The sequence below is a fragment of the Aotus nancymaae genome, unplaced genomic scaffold (genome assembly GCF_030222135.1).
Source record: "Aotus nancymaae isolate 86718 unplaced genomic scaffold, 86718_ANA_hifiasm-v0.15.2.pri h1tg000012l, whole genome shotgun sequence".
Taxonomy (NCBI): domain Eukaryota; kingdom Metazoa; phylum Chordata; class Mammalia; order Primates; family Aotidae; genus Aotus; species Aotus nancymaae.
In genome coordinates this window covers 29381298-29400295 of record NW_026988423.1, presented here as the reverse complement: position 1 = coordinate 29400295, position 18998 = coordinate 29381298, and the positions used below count along the sequence as shown (strand labels likewise).

The 18998-nt window shown below is 55.0% G+C and overlaps 1 protein-coding gene across 4 annotated transcripts; it reads right to left on the bottom strand.

Moving 5' to 3' along the window:
• Positions 1-562: 562 nt before the first annotated feature.
• Positions 563-17430, bottom strand: ROBO3 (roundabout guidance receptor 3). 4 transcript variants are annotated; one of them, XM_064375524.1, is made up of 28 exons: positions 17128-17430; positions 13744-14070; positions 13275-13432; positions 12751-12871; positions 12516-12654; positions 12090-12217; positions 11689-11813; positions 10019-10190; positions 9490-9695; positions 9192-9273; positions 8722-8887; positions 8349-8515; positions 7424-7545; positions 7010-7235; positions 6662-6783; positions 6225-6396; positions 5890-6075; positions 5174-5197; positions 5048-5090; positions 4703-4842; positions 4230-4424; positions 3924-4062; positions 3547-3759; positions 2976-3127; positions 2756-2866; positions 2383-2544; positions 1714-1898; positions 563-788 (listed from the first exon to the last, which is right to left on the bottom strand). In XM_064375524.1, exons 1-28 carry the CDS (start codon positions 17282-17284, stop codon positions 777-779), a joined length of 4152 nt encoding a protein of 1383 aa, XP_064231594.1. In that variant the 5' UTR covers positions 17285-17430; the 3' UTR covers positions 563-776. The 4 variants fall into 4 exon arrangements, with proteins under 4 accessions (XP_064231594.1, XP_064231595.1, XP_064231597.1 ...); XM_064375525.1 differs by lacking the exons at positions 5890-6075; positions 6225-6396; positions 6662-6783; ... (12 more) ...; positions 13744-14070; positions 17128-17430 and adding an exon at positions 5422-5767; XM_064375527.1 differs by lacking the exons at positions 4230-4424; positions 5890-6075; positions 6225-6396; ... (13 more) ...; positions 13744-14070; positions 17128-17430 and adding an exon at positions 5422-5767.
• Between the last annotated feature and the right edge of the window lie 1568 nt (positions 17431-18998).

The following is an 18998-nucleotide window of genomic DNA, read 5'->3' as shown; positions in this document are numbered from 1 at the left end:
TGGTCGATCTTCCAAAAGTGGAACATATGTCTTATTACTGGGCAACTGGAAAGTCTCTATGGTTGTAACTCCGGGACAGTGGGCTTCTCACTCCTTTAGAAAGCAGGACAGGTCAGTCCCCACCTAGTGTGTGTTTGTTTGTTTGTTTGCGATAGGGTCTCACTCTGTCACCCAGGATGGAGTACGGTGGCACAATAGCTCACTGTAACCTCCAACACCTGGGTTCAGACAATCCTACTGTGTCAGCTTCCCAAGTAGCTAGGATCACAGGTGCACACAACTGTACCTGGCTTATTTATTTATTTATTTATTGTGTGTGTGGACACAAAGTCTTGCTAGGTTGCCCAGGCTGGTCTCAAACTCCTGGGCTCAAGTGATCCTCCTGCTTCAGCCTCCTAAAGTGCTGGGATTACAGGTGTGAGCCATTGTGCCTGGCCTAACTTAGTGCTTTTGACAGAGTGGAAAGGGAAGCAGAAGCTACCAGTGCGTGTTGATATACAGGCCCCTTGCAGTCCTCTTCTTCCCAACTTCTGCACAGAACCAGACAAACAGGGCCCCGGGCTCTGATCAGACTCTTTTTATTGTTTTCTTTTTTATAAACAAGTCTCAGGTAAAAAGAGAAAGAAGGGAAAAGCTAGCTCTCTGCCTTCTCAGCCAATTGAAATCATGGCAACCAACGGGCTTCAGAAACCCCACTCATCACTGCTGGGAGGGAAGAGACATGCCCACTCCCCTTCCCTGTGGCACTCCTGATATTCTCAATGCCCCAACAAGGGTCATCTTGGTTCCTAGGGACAGAGAGAGAGGGATGCTGTTTCCTGGCCCAGGGCAAACAAGTCCAGGAGGGGCTCAGGCATTCTCCTAACCCAGTTCTCCTACGGAAGAGAGCCCAGGCTCCTCTATTATGTGTCATCTTTTCCTCACCCCTCGTCATTTCTTTTGTTTTTTCTTTGTTTGTTTGAGACTGGGTCTCATTCTGTAGCCCAGGCTGGAAAGCAGTGGTGTGATCATGGCTCACTGTAACCTTGACCTCCCAGGCTCACGTGATCCTCTCACCTCAAGTCTCCTGAGTAGCTGGGACTACAGGAGCATGCCACCATGCCCAGCTAATTTTGTATTTTTTGTAGAGATGGGATTTCACCATGTTGCCCAGGCTAGGCTCGAACTCCTGAGCTCAAGGGATCTGCCTGCCTTGGTCTCCCAAAGTGCTGGGATTGCAGGTGTGAGCCACAACGCCCAGCCCCCTTGTCACTTCTACAGGATTTCTCCCTCCCCCTCACTCTCTCGATCCCCTCTTTCTGACACTCCTCCACAAGCCTTTCCTACCTTCCTATTTTCCATCACCCCTTGGTCTACCCTTCCCTAGTCCTCTGCCCTCATTTCTTTTTTTTTTTTTTCTTTTGAGACAGTGTCTCACTCTGTCACCAGGCTGGAGTACAGTGGCAAGATCTCAGGTCACTGCAACCTCCGTCTTCCAGGTTCAAGGGAGTCCCTTGCCTCAGCCTCCCAAGTAGCTGGGACTACAGGCACGCACCACGCCCAGCTAATTTTTTGTGTTTTAGTAGAGACGAGGTTTCACCATGTTAGCCAAGATGGTCTCAATCTTCTGACCTCATGATCCACCTGCCTCCACCTCCCAAAGTGCTGGGATTACAGGCATGAGCCACTGCGCCTGGCCACTAATCTCATTTTTCTGCAATCTGTAGCCCCTACCTCTCGGCTTTTCTGTCCAGGCCTTTGGCTCTGGCTCCGGCTCCGACTCCGGCTCCGGCCAGGGCCCCGGGAGCCCCTAGAGCTGCTGGAGCCCCTGGAAGAGTTGCTGCCGGCAGTGGAACAGGTGCTGGTGCCCTGGCCTCGGGACAGGAAGCTTGGTCTGCTATACAGGAGCCAGGCCTCTTCTGCAGCACAAGAGGGAAGGCAGCCAGGTGCAGGCAGGGAGTAGAACTTCCCTGTCATCCACCCTACTGCCCTGACCACAAGCCCAGAGCTGGAAGAAGATGAAGGGCAGGCACCGGGCTTAGCCAGCCTGGGGCTGAGGAGCCCTAGCTCCTCGTGGGAGTGTCCAGCACATGGCCTTGACATAACAGGTGCTCAGAAACCTGTGAGGGTGCTTCCAAGCAGAGGGAGACTTGTATGGAGCAGGGATAGCACACCTAGACCCCACTCCTCTCATCTGGGCTTCCGTCCTGGGAATGAACACAGCTTGGGACTTCAGGGGATTATGCTCAGAGAGAACTAGAGAGACAGGGGAGTTCGATGTGGATCAATGCACGAATGTAACTAAAGGGAGGGCTGAGCTGTCTGCCCTGCTATCAGCCCTGGGTCCCAAAGCTTACCGTCTCCTGTGGCAGCAGCCCTCCTGCCTGCCCTGGCCCTGCTTACCATCTGTGTGGGGCCCCCGCTGGGCCGCCAGGGGCACTGCTGGCACCACTCTCCTCTCCCCACTGCGCTCCCGCTCCAGGGAGGACATGCTGCCTGCTGCCCTCAGCCCCAGGGCCCAGCTTGCCTCTTCCTCTGGTGGCGGCAATGGTGGTGGGGGCAAGTCTGGGGAGGGAGCTGTTTTCAGCAGAGCCTCCTGCTGCTCCTGTCACTAATCTTTCTCTCACCTGCATTCCCTGGCACCAGGAGGCTAACAATGAACAGCCCACGATTGGGGTTTACCTGCTCCCTCCTCCAGCCCCCAGAGTGCTCTCTTGGTTTCCTGCCCGTCCCCCCACCACTACTGTCACCATCTCCCAGGTGCATGCCCCCTCACCCCCAGGACTGTTCTCCCTCCTGTAGGGAAGAGCCTTGGGTTTCTTCCGGATTCGAGTACGGGGTCCTTGAAGTGGGGGGGTCATCTCCCCATGCCCCTGCCAGGTTCTGCCTGTAGGGTTAGGAGACAGGAAGAGGAATGGGACAGGAAAGGGGTCTAAGGGTGAAGGAAAAGCAAGCACTGGAGAGGGGGGCGGTAAAAGGAGGTTGTACAGACTCACCTGGGGCACTGCTGGCTGTGCTAGGGGCAGGGCTGGGGCTGAGGTGAGATGAGGCTGCAGGGCCAGCACCTGAGCCAGCAGGCCTCCCTTCATGGTTCCCCAGCGTGGGCTGGGATACACTGAGAGGGGAAGCCGGCCCGAGGGGCACCCTCCTGCAATGACATGAGGCCTCAGCAACTGTTCCTTCTACAAAAACCGAGTGCTAACTATGTGCCAGGCACTGCGCTAGACACTCAGCCTAACAGATAAACAAGACACAACCCATCTGCCCATGTCTTCCCAAGCTAGAGAAGCATGAGGAGAGCCATATCTGAAATGTCTCAGGAAGCTTGCAGACCACTCCAGCGAGGGACAGTTTGATGGGCATGAGAGATCTTGTCAGCCTCCATATTCCTGCCCAAATTATACTTCCACCTGACACAGCCCTGAGACTTCTGTACCCCTGAGACCTCTGTACCCCAGGTCCATCCATCCATCCACCCATCCATCCATCCACCCATTCAGTCATCCACTGAGTAGATATGTATAGAAGGCTTGCTTGCAATGAATGAGGTTCTATATACCTCCCTACCTGGGCATCTGATGGAGATGGGGCATGTCAGTGGGGGGCTGGGGAGGGTCAGGAGGCGAGGGGGTAAGAGTGGCTGTGGACTGCTGTCCATAGGAAGGTGTGGGAGAGGGAGTTTCCCTTCGGGATGGAGTGACCAGGCACCCTCCACTAGAGCTGGGCTCCGTCAGGTGGCTTCTCTCAGGCATCGGCGGGCACCACTCCTCTTGCTCTGAGCTGGCGGCAAAGAGGCAGGAGAAAAGGGAAAGGCCGAGTGGCTTCCACACCTTCCCTTTGGACTTCCTGCTGCCCCCTCCCTTCCTCTGCCTGTGTCTCTGCACCCTCCAGGAGCCCCTGGTCTGGCCGTAGGTGTGTGGGCCTTGAAGCAGGGAGCATCCTACCTGCCTTCCAGCTCCTCCTCAGGTCCCTCTAGGCAGCTCAGTTCACAGGAAGGGGGAGGTGGGGGCAGGGCTTCTGGCCAGTTCAGAGAGGGCATCTGCACAGGTTTCCCCAGAAGCTTCACTTTGCCTCCCCTGGCTCCTGAAGAGAATAGGATGGGGACACCCAGAGAACAGGCAGGAAAGAGCCAGAGAAGAGATGGGTCAGAAGTGCTGGGCTAGGTGCCAGTGGGTCAGGGAGGAGGATCCTCTTTGGGGATACCCTACCCTGGTCAGGGCTAAACGGGGTTTCAGGAGTTGGACTCATACCACTGTCCCCCTGGCTCCACTCTGGAGGAGCGTACTGGCTCCAGGGGCCCAGATCCCCAGAGGGATGTTGAGGGAAGCCCCCGTGGAAGGTCTGCAGCTCCTCCCCCACTGGGTCAATGGTGCTGTAGACAGGACCCTCTCCAGGGGCAGCCGTGCCCCGGGCTGTCTGAGCCAGATACAGGGAGATTCCTGCTTCTGCAGAGGAGAAAGAGGGAGGCCCGGGGCCAGAGACAGAAAAACAGAGGACAACAGAATGGAGGGCCAAAGAAGATCACACGGGATCAACTTCTTCCCCGACACAAGCCTTACATCCTAAACCAGGGTGGAGGCAGGTCAGAGAGGCTCCCCCACCTCACATCCTCCCCAGAGACTGACCAACCTCAGAGAGACCAGGCTCCCAGGCGCCCTTCAGTTTGCCCCAGTAGGTAGGGAGAGGTGCACTGAAGCCAGGTGAGGGAATGAGAACTCCTCACCATTGTAGTATCTGTCTTCCGGGTCAGGATTGCTGGGGCAGCAGCTTCCTCTGGGTTCCTGGGCTGAGGGGCTTCGAGATGGATGGGGCCACGAATCTGCCAGCCATGGGTAGGGGGCGGGGCCGAGGCCCATGGGTGGCCTGAGGGAGAGCAGGTGAGAGTTGTGGACGGAGAGCCTGAAGTGGCCAGCAAAGGAAAGGGAGGTGGCAATATTGGGGAGTTGCAGGACAGTGGCGGTGGTGTTGGAGTGGGAGATGGCCATGCTCCCTCCACCTGGGGCGGTAGCGGGGCAGAAGAAGGCCTCTCGGTGGAGGTCATCCTGGGGGGATGGGCTAAGAGAATTACCTGGAACTGGCTCCAGAGAGGCCCTCTGAGTGCGGGAAGGACACTGAGGAAGATGAGGGGGAGAATGAGTGATAGAAGGACCTGTCCTCGGGGGGTCTGAACCCCCCTAGGGCAGAGATGGCTTACCTGCTGGTGTGTAGGCAAAAGAGGCTTCCAGAAAGGAACCCGTGGGGAAAAAAAGAGGGGAAATGAGAAGGGTCAGAAATACCCTATACTTGTCCACTCCTCGGCCCCGGTCCCAGTTCCACCACTCAGGCTGCACCCTGGACCGATTTCATCAGAATTTCTGGGGGATGGGATTCAGGTATCGATATTTTTCTCAAGCTCCCCAGGTGATTCCTATGTATAGCCAACCAAGATTGAAAACCACTGACCTCAGACACCTCAGAATCTCTTCAGAGACGTCCCTTACTAGGGAGTAGCAAAACTCAGGTCGCCTCCTGTCAGCGGGCCCCGCCTTTCCATCCAGACCCTGCCTCACAATTTACTGCCTGGGATCCTGGCCACACCCCCTCTCGCCAGGCCCCGCCCCCGTCCATGGAGTGGGCTTTCCATCCTGGAACTTGCCCCGAACTAGCCTGGCCTCCTCGCGGCGTTTTAGAGGCAAACGTCACCCGTCTCCCCAGATCCAGGTCCTGCCCCGTCTTGGCCCGCCCCTCTCCCCAGTCCAGGCAGCTCCTCGCGCCGCCCCGCGTATCCCGCCCCTACCCAAGAAACTGAACTTCAGATGCCACCCCTTCCTCCCGACCCGGTCCTCACTCGCCGACAGCAAAGCCCCTGCCCCTCCCCATGGCCCGCCTGGCTCCCTCCAGGCTCCGACCGCTCCGAGGCCGGGCGCTCACCCATGTAGTGGCTGAGCTCTTTGCGCTGTTTCCGGCGCCGGTAGAGGGCGGCGCAGAGCCCGAGCAGCAGCGCCCCGCAGGCGGCGCCACTCCCCGCGAGGAAGGTGGGCTCACGCAGCACCCTCGCCAGCCGCTCCGCCAGCCCCGCGCTCACCTCCAGCTCGGGCTCCAGGTCCGTGGGGGACGCTGTGGGGGTTAGAGAGATGAGGGGAGGAGAGGTGCGAAACCCTGGAACTGGGAAACGGTCATTCCCTACCCCGCAGACACAGCTACTCCAATGGGGGTCTTGCCCCGCCCCCGCCAAGATCCCCAGTGGTTCCATCGAGTGGACTCACGCAGCTGCACCAGCACCGGGGCACTGGCCACGCCCACGCCAGCGCTGGTGGCCGCCGCTACCAGGGTTCGATAGAGGAGACCGGGCACCAGTCCTCGGAGCATCGCGGAGCGTGCCCGGCCTGCTGCAGACCGATTGAGGTGGAAGCGGCTCTCATTGCCCAGGCACCAGATCTAGGGAGGCCGAGTCCCGGATTTAGAGTCAGAAATGGGATTCTTAGCCTCACGGGAAACTTAAGGCTCCAATGGTAGAGGAGCCTTAGACAGATGTAATTCAACCTGGAAGCAATACTCAGAAACTTCTCTCCTCTCTCCTAAACTCACCCCCAGCCCTAAAGCCAGACCTATAAAGGATTTCCTCCACCCTAATTCTAGCCACTAGGTCCTCCCTCTCCCTCTTGGCTGGCCCTCCCATCCAGTCCCTTCTCAATCCCTGTACCTGGTATTCTGTGATGACCCCATTTTGCTGGGAGGGGAGTGGAGGTTCCCAGGACACAGTGATACTGCTGTTGCCATCACCCCCCAAGGCCACCGCCACTCCCTGGGGGGGGCCACTGGGGGCTGGGCCAGGGTGGAGCATGGTGAGAAGGACACAAATAGTCATTGCAAGCTGCCCCTCCTGCCCCAACATTCCCCTCCCTGTTCCAACATCTTAAGGAACTGAGAGGCATTTCTCCTTCCCACCCACTCGCCCTGCTCTCCTCCTGCAAATTTTCATCCCCCCTCCATCTACAGCCCCACCCCTTCTTCCCTCTTGTCCATCCATCTGTTTGGTGGCCCTCCTTACCCTCCTCAGGAATGCTCCTGGTCACAGAGAGGCTTTCGGCCCCCAGCCCCTCCTGGCCTTGGGCTTGCACCTTGATCTGGATTTGGGCCCCTGGAGGAAGTCCTCTTAGCACAGTACTTTGTTGGCTTGGGGACTGTAGGTCCAGCATTGTCCAGCTTCCTCCGTCAGGGCCCACTACCCTCCAATACACCCGGAAACCTTGCACCAGCTGGACTGGGCCATCCACCTGTGGGAGACAGGACAAGGCACACCAGAAGGGGAGGCTGGGGCCACACAGGCCCTCTAGGACCAGCCCCTCGTCCTCTCATGCCATTCCCCAGCCACTCACCTCCCACTCTCCCATACTCACTCTTGGAGGCCCTCATGTGCCTCATTATCATCCCCACCCTAAAGCTCTTCCCCATACACACTCACAGTCCAGGACACCTGCAGGGTTCTTGGTCCCAGGACTATGGGCTCCTGCATGCGCACGGCCACTTCAGCCAGTCCCTGCTGGCCTCTCCATGGGTCCTCCACTGGCCTAGAGGGGCTGCTGTCTGTTGGCCAAAGAACCCACTCAGCAGAGGCTGCCAGGGCCAGGGAGATGGGGCTGAGAGTGTGCTCGTGTCCTACCCCCCTGCTCCACTTAGTACTCCAGAGCACACCCACAGTCAGGAGGGGGCTGGCCAGGGAAACAGCTTCCAGACATGGGCCCGGTGTCCAGCTAGCATAACTACACATGCATCCTTTAAAGGCCCAGTTCCTCATCTCTAACAGGCTCAGAAGTCAGAAGCTGGGCCGGGCACGGTGGCTCACGCCTGTAATCCCAGCACTTTGGGAGGCCAAGGTGGGTGGATCACGAGGTCAAGAGATCGAGACCATCCTGGTCAACATGGCGAAACCCCGTCTCTACTAAAAATACAAAAAATTAGCTGGGCACGGTGGCGCATGCCTGTAATCCCAGCTACTCAGGAGGCTCAGGCAGGAGAATTGCCTGAACCCAGGAGGCGGAGGTTGCGGTGAGCCGAGATCGCGCCATTGCACTCCCGCCTGGGTAACAAGAGCGAAACTCTGTCTCAAAAAAAAAAAAAAAAAAAAAAAAAGAAGTCAGAAGCTGCTAAAATGAATGAATACCTCTCTCTCTTTCCTTCTTCCCTCCTCCCCTTTCCCTGCCTTCTTCCTCCCTTGTCTCTTCTATGAGAAAGGAAAACATGTTCTCCTATTCCAGGCCAGGGCACCAGTATAGACCTGGCATAGCAGGGAAGAACTTTATGAACGGCCATGGTATCCTGGTTTTCGGGGAGAGGGATGCTCTGTGATGTACATTTCATGCCCATGAGCACAGAGACTCTGACCTTACCCTGTGTACGGACAGGCTCAGAGACGGGGCTGGGCTCACTGAGGCCCCAGGATCCCACTGCTCGAACCAGAAACAGGTAGATGGTATTGGGCTGTAGACCGCTGACTGTGTGTGTCTCCAGCTGCACGCTATCTGCCACAGTACGCCACGTGTTGCCAGCTGCTTGGCTACAACAGGAAGGAGATGACAGGGTTGTCTAAGCCAGGAACTCCCAATCTGTCTACTCCATGTCATCTGCTCTCTATAGACCACCATTATGTCTTTGCCTTGGGAGAGGGTATTGGAGAATCCCACCTCACTATAGCAAAGACTCTCAGGCATAGGATCCCCTCCTTTTAACTCTCCAGGTTGACATTCAAAGCTTTCTCCATACCTGAAGGCCTCTATCACATAGGACGTGACTGCAGCCCCAGTCTGTGAGTTGGGCTTCCAGGTCAGGGTAATGCTGTTCTTGGTGATCTCAGTGACCACTGGCTGAGAGGGAGGCCCCGGAGGGGTACTGGGTTCTGTAGGAGGGTCTGGTGATACTCCCCAATCTTCTGCAGTGGGAGATAATCTTTAAGTAGAAGGATAGGGAAAGGATGATCCTAGTATAACCTGTCTCCTTCCCAGGGGAGATGTGGAGCTCTGAGCAGTGGTGATGGTCAGAGTGGGCGACAGCATACGAACCCCTACTCACATCTGCCTCCTGTGGGCACCACTACTGTCCTCCTCATCCTCACCACCATGACCATGGCATTTTGAGATAAAGTTAATCCCAGAGTTTGAGGACGTATTGACTACTTTTCAAAGCAGGTTTGGAGGAAGGTGTTATCAAAACAAGAGAACAAAGAAAAAACTCACCCCGCATTTTAAGCCCGCCACTCCATGTGGCTTCCCCTATGGAACTCTTGGCCACACAGCTGTAGAAGCCCATGTCCATCTCCTGTAAGAGAGGGCAGAGCACTGGCAAACTGGGAGTAGAGCAAGGTCCAGTGATGGGGTGGAGGCAGGTAGAAGGATGGGAAGACATTGGACACTAGGTGCTCTGAGAGGACAGAGGGGCAAAGATGGGGTTACAGGCCCAGTGGGTACTTACTTGTGTAGGGAACTTGGAGAAATGAGCCATTCTCAGCTACTAGGCCCCAAGGGTGACACTCACCTGCACGTTGGCGATGTACAGGGTACCATTGGCCATTGGCATTAAGTGGAGGTCATCCCCCTGCAACCACTGCCCATCCTTCTTCCATTGGACACTAGGTTGAGGGTTACCAGTCACTCTGCATGGCAGCCACACAGAGGAGCCAAGCACCAGCGTCTGATTGGCTGGTCCCTGGAGGATGACAGGAGGCAGCCCATCCAAGGAGACTGAGAGAGGAAGAACGTGTGCACCTCAGGGGAGGTCAGGCAGCCAGCCCCTTGTCCTTATTCTCTGCTCCTTCGCCCTCCCTCCCCCACCCCTTGAAACTTCCGGTGATCAGAGGGGGCTTTGAGAATCATCTGAAGTCTCTGCCCGGGACCAGCCATCTATTAGTGGTTTCTGCTGCTGGTTTCCAAACTTCAAGGACATATCTCAAGAACACACCCCTCCTCTTGCAGACATCGTATATAGACTCCAAGAGAAACACATCACTTTAGGCCATTATTTCCTTCCAAGCCATAGATCCAGCCCTATCTCCATGGGCACGTACCTCCTTTTACCTCCAGCAGGGCCTTGGCCAGGATGCTGCCAGCCACACTGACAGCCTGGCACACGTAGTACCCGGCATCCCCACGCTGCACTGCAGTGATGTTGAGTTGGCCTCTTGGAGAGACTGAGAAGCGCCCCGTCGGCTGAAGCGATTGACCGGGGAAAAGCAGGACCTGGGGACACAGCAAGGAACCAGGGTAGGGAATGAGCAGGCAGCTGGCCAGGGGAGGTCCCCGTTCCCATCAATCTCAAAATCCAGAGAATTTCTAAGATTCTAGTTCAATCTCTATCTCCAGCAGTGATGTGAACTTGGGCAAAGTTTTTAAGTTTAATAACAAACAATCAGGGAATGTTATTAGACAATTTCAGAGTCTACTTCCCAGCTCTGTGGCTTATTAGTTGGGAAACCCCAAACAAGATATTTAACCTGTCTGAGCCCAAATTTCCCCAAATTTGACTCTTAGAGAGTTATAAAGATCACATGAAGTAATCATCTGAAAGTCTTCTAACACGTTGTGGTAAACACATTCATCTTCTTCCTGGCTTTAACAGTTTTCATTTGATTAGGTAGGGAAGCAGGTTTGGGTCTCAGGATAAATGGCACCATGTTGAGACCCTGACTAATACCTGTTCCACCCCCTACTAACCATTACTGCTTTTATTCATGTGAGAATCTAATTAGAATGCAACAGTCCCAGGTGCTAGAAAAGATGTTAAAAAAAAAATTGTGGCTGTGGATTTGGAATGAGGTAGCAGGTTGCCTGGTTTTCCAGCAGAGTGGAGCTAATAATACTTGCTTTATTTTACTGATCCTGTCTCCAGTAGCAAAATTCTCACCCTTCCTTTAGAGAGAGTTATTTATGTTGCAACTTCAGTTAATGTTCATTCTGCTTTAAATGAAATATTGGTTGGCTGTTTGTTTGTTATCTTCTTCCCTTATTCCTTCCTGACTACATCATTAAGTATAATTATCAGTTTACAAGAGGTTTTCAATACCCATTACTAAATTGCATTCTAGCCTGGGCAAGAAAGCAATACTCCCATTCTCTCTCCCTCTTTCTTTTCCTTTTTCCTCCTCCCCATTCTCTCTCTCTCTTTCTCTTCCTTTTTCCTCCTCCCCATTCTCTCTCTCTCTTTCTCTTTAATAAAAAAAAAAAAAAAAAAGTTCATTCTGCTTCTGGATTCTGAGATTTGTTTGCAAGGTTCAAAAGGGATGACTGTAAGCTCTCCCTTGTGAAAGTCCATTGCTATTATAAATAGAAGAGCAAGTAATTTTCTAGCCTGAGCAGCTTTTGTTCAATACTGTTTCCAGAGCAGTGTATGTCCAAAGCCAAAGCCAAATCCCAAGGGGTCTAAGGGAGGGGAAATAAATTGAGTTTGCTACAGCCTCAGGATAGCCCTGCCCGAAACAGATTCTCTAAGAAACTTACCATCCAGGACTGTTCTCTACCACCTAAATGTATTATTATCATTTATTAAAAAGTGTCCCAGTGTGTTCCGGGCCTTTTATATTCATCATCGTATTTAATCCTCTCAAATAATCTGCAAGGGTTTCTGGGGGCTCCCAAAGATAAAACAGAAGCCCCAGAGAGAAATTTGCAGAATGCAAAGGGAGGGAGTTTGAGCCACAGAGGAAGGCTGATGGGAAGCTCCTTGAAGATGGCCACCCACCTGACTCCCCTCCTTCTGCCAGAAGATGGCAGGTGGGGGGTTTCCTTTGGTCTCACACTGGAAAGCCACGCTGTCTCCAGGAGCTGCCATCTGGTCCTGGGGCTGGGTCACCAACTGGGGTGGGACTGGGAAGGGAAAGTGAGATAAAGGAACAGGGAGTCAGAGGAACTAGGAAGGGAACAGGAGAGAGAAGATCCAGCTTAGCTTAAGTGTATCTTGAGCTAAGATATCTATCTCTTCCTGCTCAGCCTGTTTAGCATTCTCCTCCCACTCCTTGCAGAAGCTTCAGGTATCCCATCCACATGTCCTGCTCTGCCCTTTCTCCCCCAGTCTCCTGCCAGCCATCCTCCTCCTTCCCTCCTACCATCCCTGCTGCAGGCAGTCCTCAGTATAGCCCTCACCATGAACACTGAGGGAGCCAGATGCTTCAGCGCGGCCCACACTGTTCTCCGCCACACAGGTGTATGTTCCCTCATCTTCGGCACTCACATGCCCAATCCAAAGGCTGTGGTCACTCCGGATCTCATACCTGCTCCACTCCCCACCCCAGGCTGGGTTGGCTACAGCTACAGACCCCTTCTCTCTCCCCCAGGACAGTCACCAGGGTCAGGGTACATAAAGAGAGGCAGGACCCAGCAGGGGCAGAAGCTGGTTACCCATGGACCCATCAATGGATGTGGGGGACTGGATAGGACTGGGGCGACAGGCTTTAGGGAACAGACTTCTCTGTGCTGTCAAGTGAGAATGTGCCTGCCTTCCAGTTTTCTAGGGCAGAATAGTCTCTTGATCAGGTTGGGTTTTCCTACAGGCAGAAGGAGGCCTCTCACCTGCCTGTGGGCAGTTCCCCATCCTCCTTGCGCCAGCTTAGACGAGGTGGGGGATCCCCCTTCACCTCACATAGGAAATTCACAGGCGCATCAGCCAGGACCACCTGATTCACTGGTCTGCGCAGGAATGAGGGACGCTCTATGGAATGGTAGTGAATGAACAGTCAGGGTATCTGCACAGCTGCTTACTCTCCAGGCCACCTGTTCCCGTAACTTCAAAATTCCCTGTGCCTACCCAGTACCACGACTTCAGCTGGTGCACTCTCTCGTTCTCCTGCCATGTTGGAGGCCACACACACATACATCCCTGCATCGCTCTTGAGTGTATATGACATCATCAGCTTCCCTCCACGGATCTGCAGAGTAATAATGGCAACTTTGGTCCTTTTCAGCTATCATGGCATACATATATATAAGTATCTATGGTGTATATGTGTGTATATGCATATGTATAAAGTTTATTTAATCCTCACACCAAGCTGATAAAGAAGACCAAGGAAGTTGACCCACATATCAGATGGGGAGCTCCTGGAGCACCATACCCCCACCCCCCTTTTAATATCAATTCCATCTTCCTTATCCCTTACTGTATAGCTGACTCTTAATCTCTGGTCAGCTAATGCCCTGATCTCAATCTCCAGCCTTGTCACCTCCAAGACCCTTAGACCCAGGCCTTCCTGAGCCTTTGAGCCTGGTCCCAGACCCCTACCTTATGGCCCCTCCCCTCATGGGGTCCACAGCCATAATCCTGCCCCTCACCGTGATCCTTCCCTCCTCTTCCTTGAGTCTTGCACCGTCCTTCCTCCAGGACACAGAAGGCTCCGGGTGGCCGCGAGGGGGCACGCATTCCAGTACTGCTGGCTCCCCCACTGCCACCACCACGTTCCCAGGAGACTGCCGGAAATCATCGCGGAGGACTGGGGGGCGGGGGGATAAGCAGGGTGTAGAGTGACATAACTGGCTGAGGACACAAGGACAGTGTTGTCTTGGGAAGGAGTTGATCACCGCAGACCGGCATTCGTTCCCAGTTGGGAAAATACCAGCCTGGAGTCAGATCCAGTTCCTTCTCTGGCCATGGAGTGGGCATTAGAGCCCAAAACTCGCGATCTCAAAGGAGGATGCTGAGTGGGCTGAGGTCCCTGGGGCTGGTTCTGGTTCTGATTGCCAGGTGCCCTCCCACCTCTCCCGGGCTCAGGAAGCAACCAGCTGACCATCAACTGACTCTCACCTGCCACTTCCAGCGAGGCGTTTCTGCTCGCTGCTGCCCCCAGGTAGTTGCGAGCCACGCAAGTGTAGATACCTTCGTCCGGCCGCGCGCGGCGCCCGTGCACGATGCGCGGGAAGAAGAGGGCGCCGCTGGGCAGCAGCAGGCGGTGTGCGCGCGGGTCCTCGTGCACAGTGGCCACACGCGCTCCGTTCTTGTACCACTCAATGTTGGGTCGCGGCCGGCCCACTGCGCGGCATGGTAACGTGGCGGGCTCGCCTCGAGAGACCAGCAGATCTGGCGGCTGCTCCACAATGCGGGGCATAGCGTCCTCCGGTTCCACCCTTGACCCTGGGGACAGAGGGTGGTGCAGAGCCTTCAGAACGGGAAACTGTGAGGAGAGATTGAGGCTCCAGAGGGAAAGAGAATCCTCTGGTCGTCCCATCTCCTATGCTTCTCTGCTGGAGCTCAGTCCCCACCTGCCTACCCTCTCCCTCTGCAGGCTCCAATATCTCCCTATTGGCAGACGTTCCACGTTCTTGGTCTCAAAAGAAGATGCCTACAGACAGGCGAGTTAGTAGAGGAATCAGGACACAAACTTCTAGGCTGGCTTTCTGGATTACCTAGAGACCTCCACCTCCTCTCCTGCCAAGTTTAAGCGGAAGTGGCTGAACCACCGCTTGGCAAGTAGACCGCTCCCCAGCCTCCTGCCCATTGGTTTCCCTTTCCCATCTGCAGTGGTTCACAGATCGTCTTTGCTCAGTAAAGGACCATAAACCGTGCACTGGAGCCAACAATTAGTTCTTGACCTCTACAAGGTCCCGGCCCAGTAAAATTCGGAATGTGGATTGGCCTGGGATCCCTTATGAAAGTGAAGATGTGAGTGATAGGGCCGGGACTAGAAGGGTTGTCAACCTGGATTCTATGAGTCAGCACAAAGTCCTTCTTAGTCACATCACGGATAATCATGCTTCATTTCAGGGGTCCTGTAAAGTCACAGGAACTGAACGCAAATAGCAGTAGAAATGTTAGTAAGGCTCCTTTTCCTGACAGGCGCTTAGTTTCCAATAGGTTATTCTGATTGATGTTCTTCTACTTTCCCTGTTCACTCGGATCAGTTCATCCACATATTCTGTCTTGCCTGTCACTTGGCCTGCAAATTTCAGCCTGTTTCGCCTTCTGCAGCATTGTTTTGGATCCCAGAGCCTCTCCGCACCCCGCCCCACTCCAGCCAACAAAAGTGGATTTGTAACCCGTGGCGGCCAGTAGGTGCCACTGCAGCCTTGAATAATCTGGTGTCAAGCAGGGACCACTTCAAGCTTCTGTTCTGGCCCCTGTCCCCTAGCCCTACCCCCGCCCCTCCTGCCCTGTTCCAAAATCGGCAGAAACCTCCCGCTTCCAGCCCAGGTGTGAGATTGGGTTTCATTTCCCGCCCCTCCTCTAAGAAGATCTGTTGTAGACAAAGCTGGACCGGCTGACCTGTGCTGGCGCTGTCCTGGGGAGTTTATTTTAATTGCCTGGAGTCAAGAAGATTGATTTCTGTCCCACTTGGGAGAGTAATTTTCTCCATATCCTCCCTTCTAAATGGAAATCTCTGCTTTTCACCAGTCTCTTCTCCATCTCATCCCACTCCCAATTTTGGAACACCCCGTGGTGAGCAACACTGGAGTGATTGAGAGCTCAGGTGCTGGTGTTGAATTAACCAGGGCTGGAATCTCAGACTTTGACCCTTCCCAGCTGTAAGAACCTGGGCACATTATTTAACTTCTCTGAGTCTTCGTTTCTTTATTTGTGATGTGGGAGTAATGATAGGGTTGCTATAAGACCATAATGTATGTAAAGCACGTGGGGGACAAATGTCACTACTCAGCCATTAAGGGCTTGTGTTCCCCAGCATCTGCACCTGATCTTGGCTCCTACAGTCGCTACCTGAAACGGATTCTACCAGGCCTCAATATTCTTGTTTTCCCTTGGTATAGCCCTCAGTTGTAATGGAAATAAGCTTTGATCTGTTATCGCTACGTTTTGCTTCATGATGCTTTTGTGACCGTTAGGGCACCATTCACTCTATAAATGCGCTTTCTCAGCGGCAACATTTGTCTGCCAACACCTTCCTTACATACCTCACTTAGTTTTCGAGCTTAGGTGAGACAAAGTATGGTGAAAACGCTCTATAAACTCGCTAGGTGAGCAGAAACGGGACTCTGCTGTGTGTCCGCGAAAAGGGGTCTGTGCTTAACCTCCTGGAAACCTAGAAGGGTCAAGAGGTTGGAGAATCGGGCTCATCTCCCATCGTCTTTCTCCCCACTCCTTCCATACGGACCACACCCTTCTGGTCGGCCCTTTCCCCCTAATTCCTGTAGACACAGCTGCAGGCGCCCTTTCCCTGGAATTTCCCCCCGGCCATTCCCAGTCTCAGGAGATGCTTCGACTGCAGCCTAATGAATAGCTAACGGCCATGCTAATGAGGCTCTGGGGCTCCTCCCTCAGCACCTGATGTGCCCCACACATAAACACACACATATTGCTCGGGGCTTCTTTCTCTCCACCTTCGAGTCCCCAGCACAGTGCTCGTCACTAATCTCGAGTGGGTCGAGGCAGAGGGATGGGGACCGCGTGCACCTGGAGGGGACCACACGCGAAGGCGTACGGGAAAGAGATGGTTCCCGAAGCGGCCGGCAGGGGGCGCGCTCCGGCCTCTCCGCAGGCTGCGGGCTGCGGGCTCCCGCAGCTTCCGGGCGGCGCTAGGGGACAGCGCGCTGTCCCAGTCATTTATTAATCACCGTAATTAGCGGTAACGACTTCGCCGTCAGCTCCGCCCGCCCGCCGCAGCTCTACCAGGGTGGGCCGGCTGAGAGTCCCGCCGCTGAAAGACAAACTTCTAAGTTCTCTTAAAATGATCGTCGCTCCTGTCCCCTCCGTAGCAAACACATCCAGCATTTTGGCTTTCTCTGGTCCTAAGTGAGTTCTTGGGAAACTTCAGGTTCCGAAGACAGGCTGCCTGGGTGGGCCACCGAGTGACCCGGCTTGGCCGAGGCCGGCAGACGACCATGCCCCCACCTCTGCCCTCCCTGAGCTGGGTCCCGGCCTTTCTTCGCTCGGACTTCCCTGCCCATCACCAGCCACAGTTCTCACTTTGGACGGGTGGAAGTTTTTTGAGGGGGTTGGGGGGGCGGTGTAAAAAGAGTCGGTAGCCATCTTCTCCCAAGCCCTCGACCTCCCTCAGGTACTGTCACTCAGGTGCTGGAAGCTCCAAATTATCCCTTAGCCCCCACGACCCAGGGAGGCTCCGGGAGGCGCAGCTCAATCCTGGACCTCGGGACAGGAGCGCTTCTCCCTCCCTTCTATGCCGCCCTCTCACCTCATCCCCATCCCAGGATCCCTTATCCCCCAGAGGCAGGGTCTCACCGTTGAGAAGATCGCCGGGGGGCAGCAGGGTGTGGTTGAGCGCCGCCACAGAGGAGTTGAAACCCAAGAGCAGCTCGCTGGAGTTGGAGATGTCCGCGGCCAGAGAGTCCGCGAACAAGTTCATCTGCAGCAGCGTTTTCAGCAGGTAACGCAGCATGGCTCGACTCAGCTGGGATCGGGGCTGGGGGCTCGGGGCCCAGCCCCTGGGTCTGAGACCCGTGGGCTGGGAGCCGTAAGCCCCTCCACAGCCTCTGCGCGCTGCCGCAGCCACGGTGCCGCTCTCCTGCCGGCACGCCTGGGTACGGTCGTTGCCTCCTCGTGCCCTCCTCCTTCCCTCGTCCTTCTCTCCACCCCCCAGTGCCGGAGTCCCCTGGGAGCTGGGCAGGCGGAAAGCAGGTGCCACGCCGATCACGGCGTAATTAAGGGATTAATCCGCCTCCCTCTGCCCTCCCATCCCCACCCCTACCGTCACTATCCCGGCAGGAGACCGGAGTAGAGTAGCGCACGAGTTGGAGTCCCCGCCCCGCGCCCCGAGCCCCGCGTTCAGTTCTGGAGGCGGCTAGAGGTTTTCCCTTCTTTCTCGAAGCACCCAAGATGAGGGATGAGGCTCTGTCGGACTCTGCCCTTCTGCCCAACTTTAGAACTTTAGAAATCTGTCCTCTCTTTTCCCGAACCTTATGGAAACTGAGGCAAAGCGCAAGCAATGCTCCTTGTTGCCAAAGCTCTGCCTTCCATTCCCTCCCAAGTATCGGGGTTTGGCGACGGAAGCGCAGGAGACTGGGGTGGTTTGCAGCAAGATTAGGGAGTAGGAAGAGAATTCCATGACGGGTCCACCTCTCTGCCCTCTGGTCCTCTGGTCTGCAGCAGGGAGGCCACGGGATGGAGCGGCGCGCCCTGACCAGGGAGTCCTGCTCCAAAGGCCCTAATCTAGGAGTTCGTGTAGAGGGCTGAAAGCCCAGGGAAAGCCAGGCAACTCTCACTTGACTGAATACTTTTACACTACTCTGCTTTGACATTTTTTATTAAATGTTTTACGTTTTCGAGGAGACAGAAGTGGAACCAAGGATTCTAGGACAAAAACAAAGAGAATAATATTATTTTTGCAAAAGCATGTGGAATTGATGCAAAATTCGTGCAAACCTGTTCAAATCTGCTAACAGTCGTCCTTACTGGGGGGCGAGAAGGAAACCATGCGTCCCCACTCCCACCTCCCACTTCCAGTCCCTGTCTGCTTCTGACTTTGCTGGAGTTCTTTCTACTTGAAGACCCCCTCAGTCCCCACCCCGGCAAACACACTTTCCTAGACAAGAGCTGGCTTTGGGGTGTCAGGGAAAGAGAGACGCCTGGGCGTTCCTAATCTGAGGTAAGGCCCTGCTGATTGGAGAGTGAGTGCCCGAGTTCTGGCACAGCCTTCAGGTTCTGGGATGAGACAACTTACTTGAGGTGATTGCTTCTGACCCCAGAGGGGTCGAGATCAGAGGGGTGGGTGCTATACAGTGACAGACTTGGGAGTAAGCAGAACCAAGAATTGGAGTATTTCAGGCAGAGCTTGCTCAAGGGAACGGGAGAGGTTGTCAAGGGGTGGGGGGCTTGTTCCAAGCCTCCTTCCTCAGTCCAGGCACCTGGCTGTGAGCCTCCAACTATGGGGGTTTAGGTGCCTTCCAACCCCTGCAGCTCTGGGCGGGATATAGGAAGCCTGGAAGCACTAGGTGTTGGGGAGGGGGTAGGTGGGAGTTGGGGGAGGGGCGGATGGCCCGGCGCAGGGCAGAGCGCTGAGAGCTGTCGTCTTCAGCACCTCATCTGCAGGTGCCTGACTAGGGCCCTGGAGCCCCCACGGAAGACACAAATCGAGCAGATCCTGAGGCTGAGGA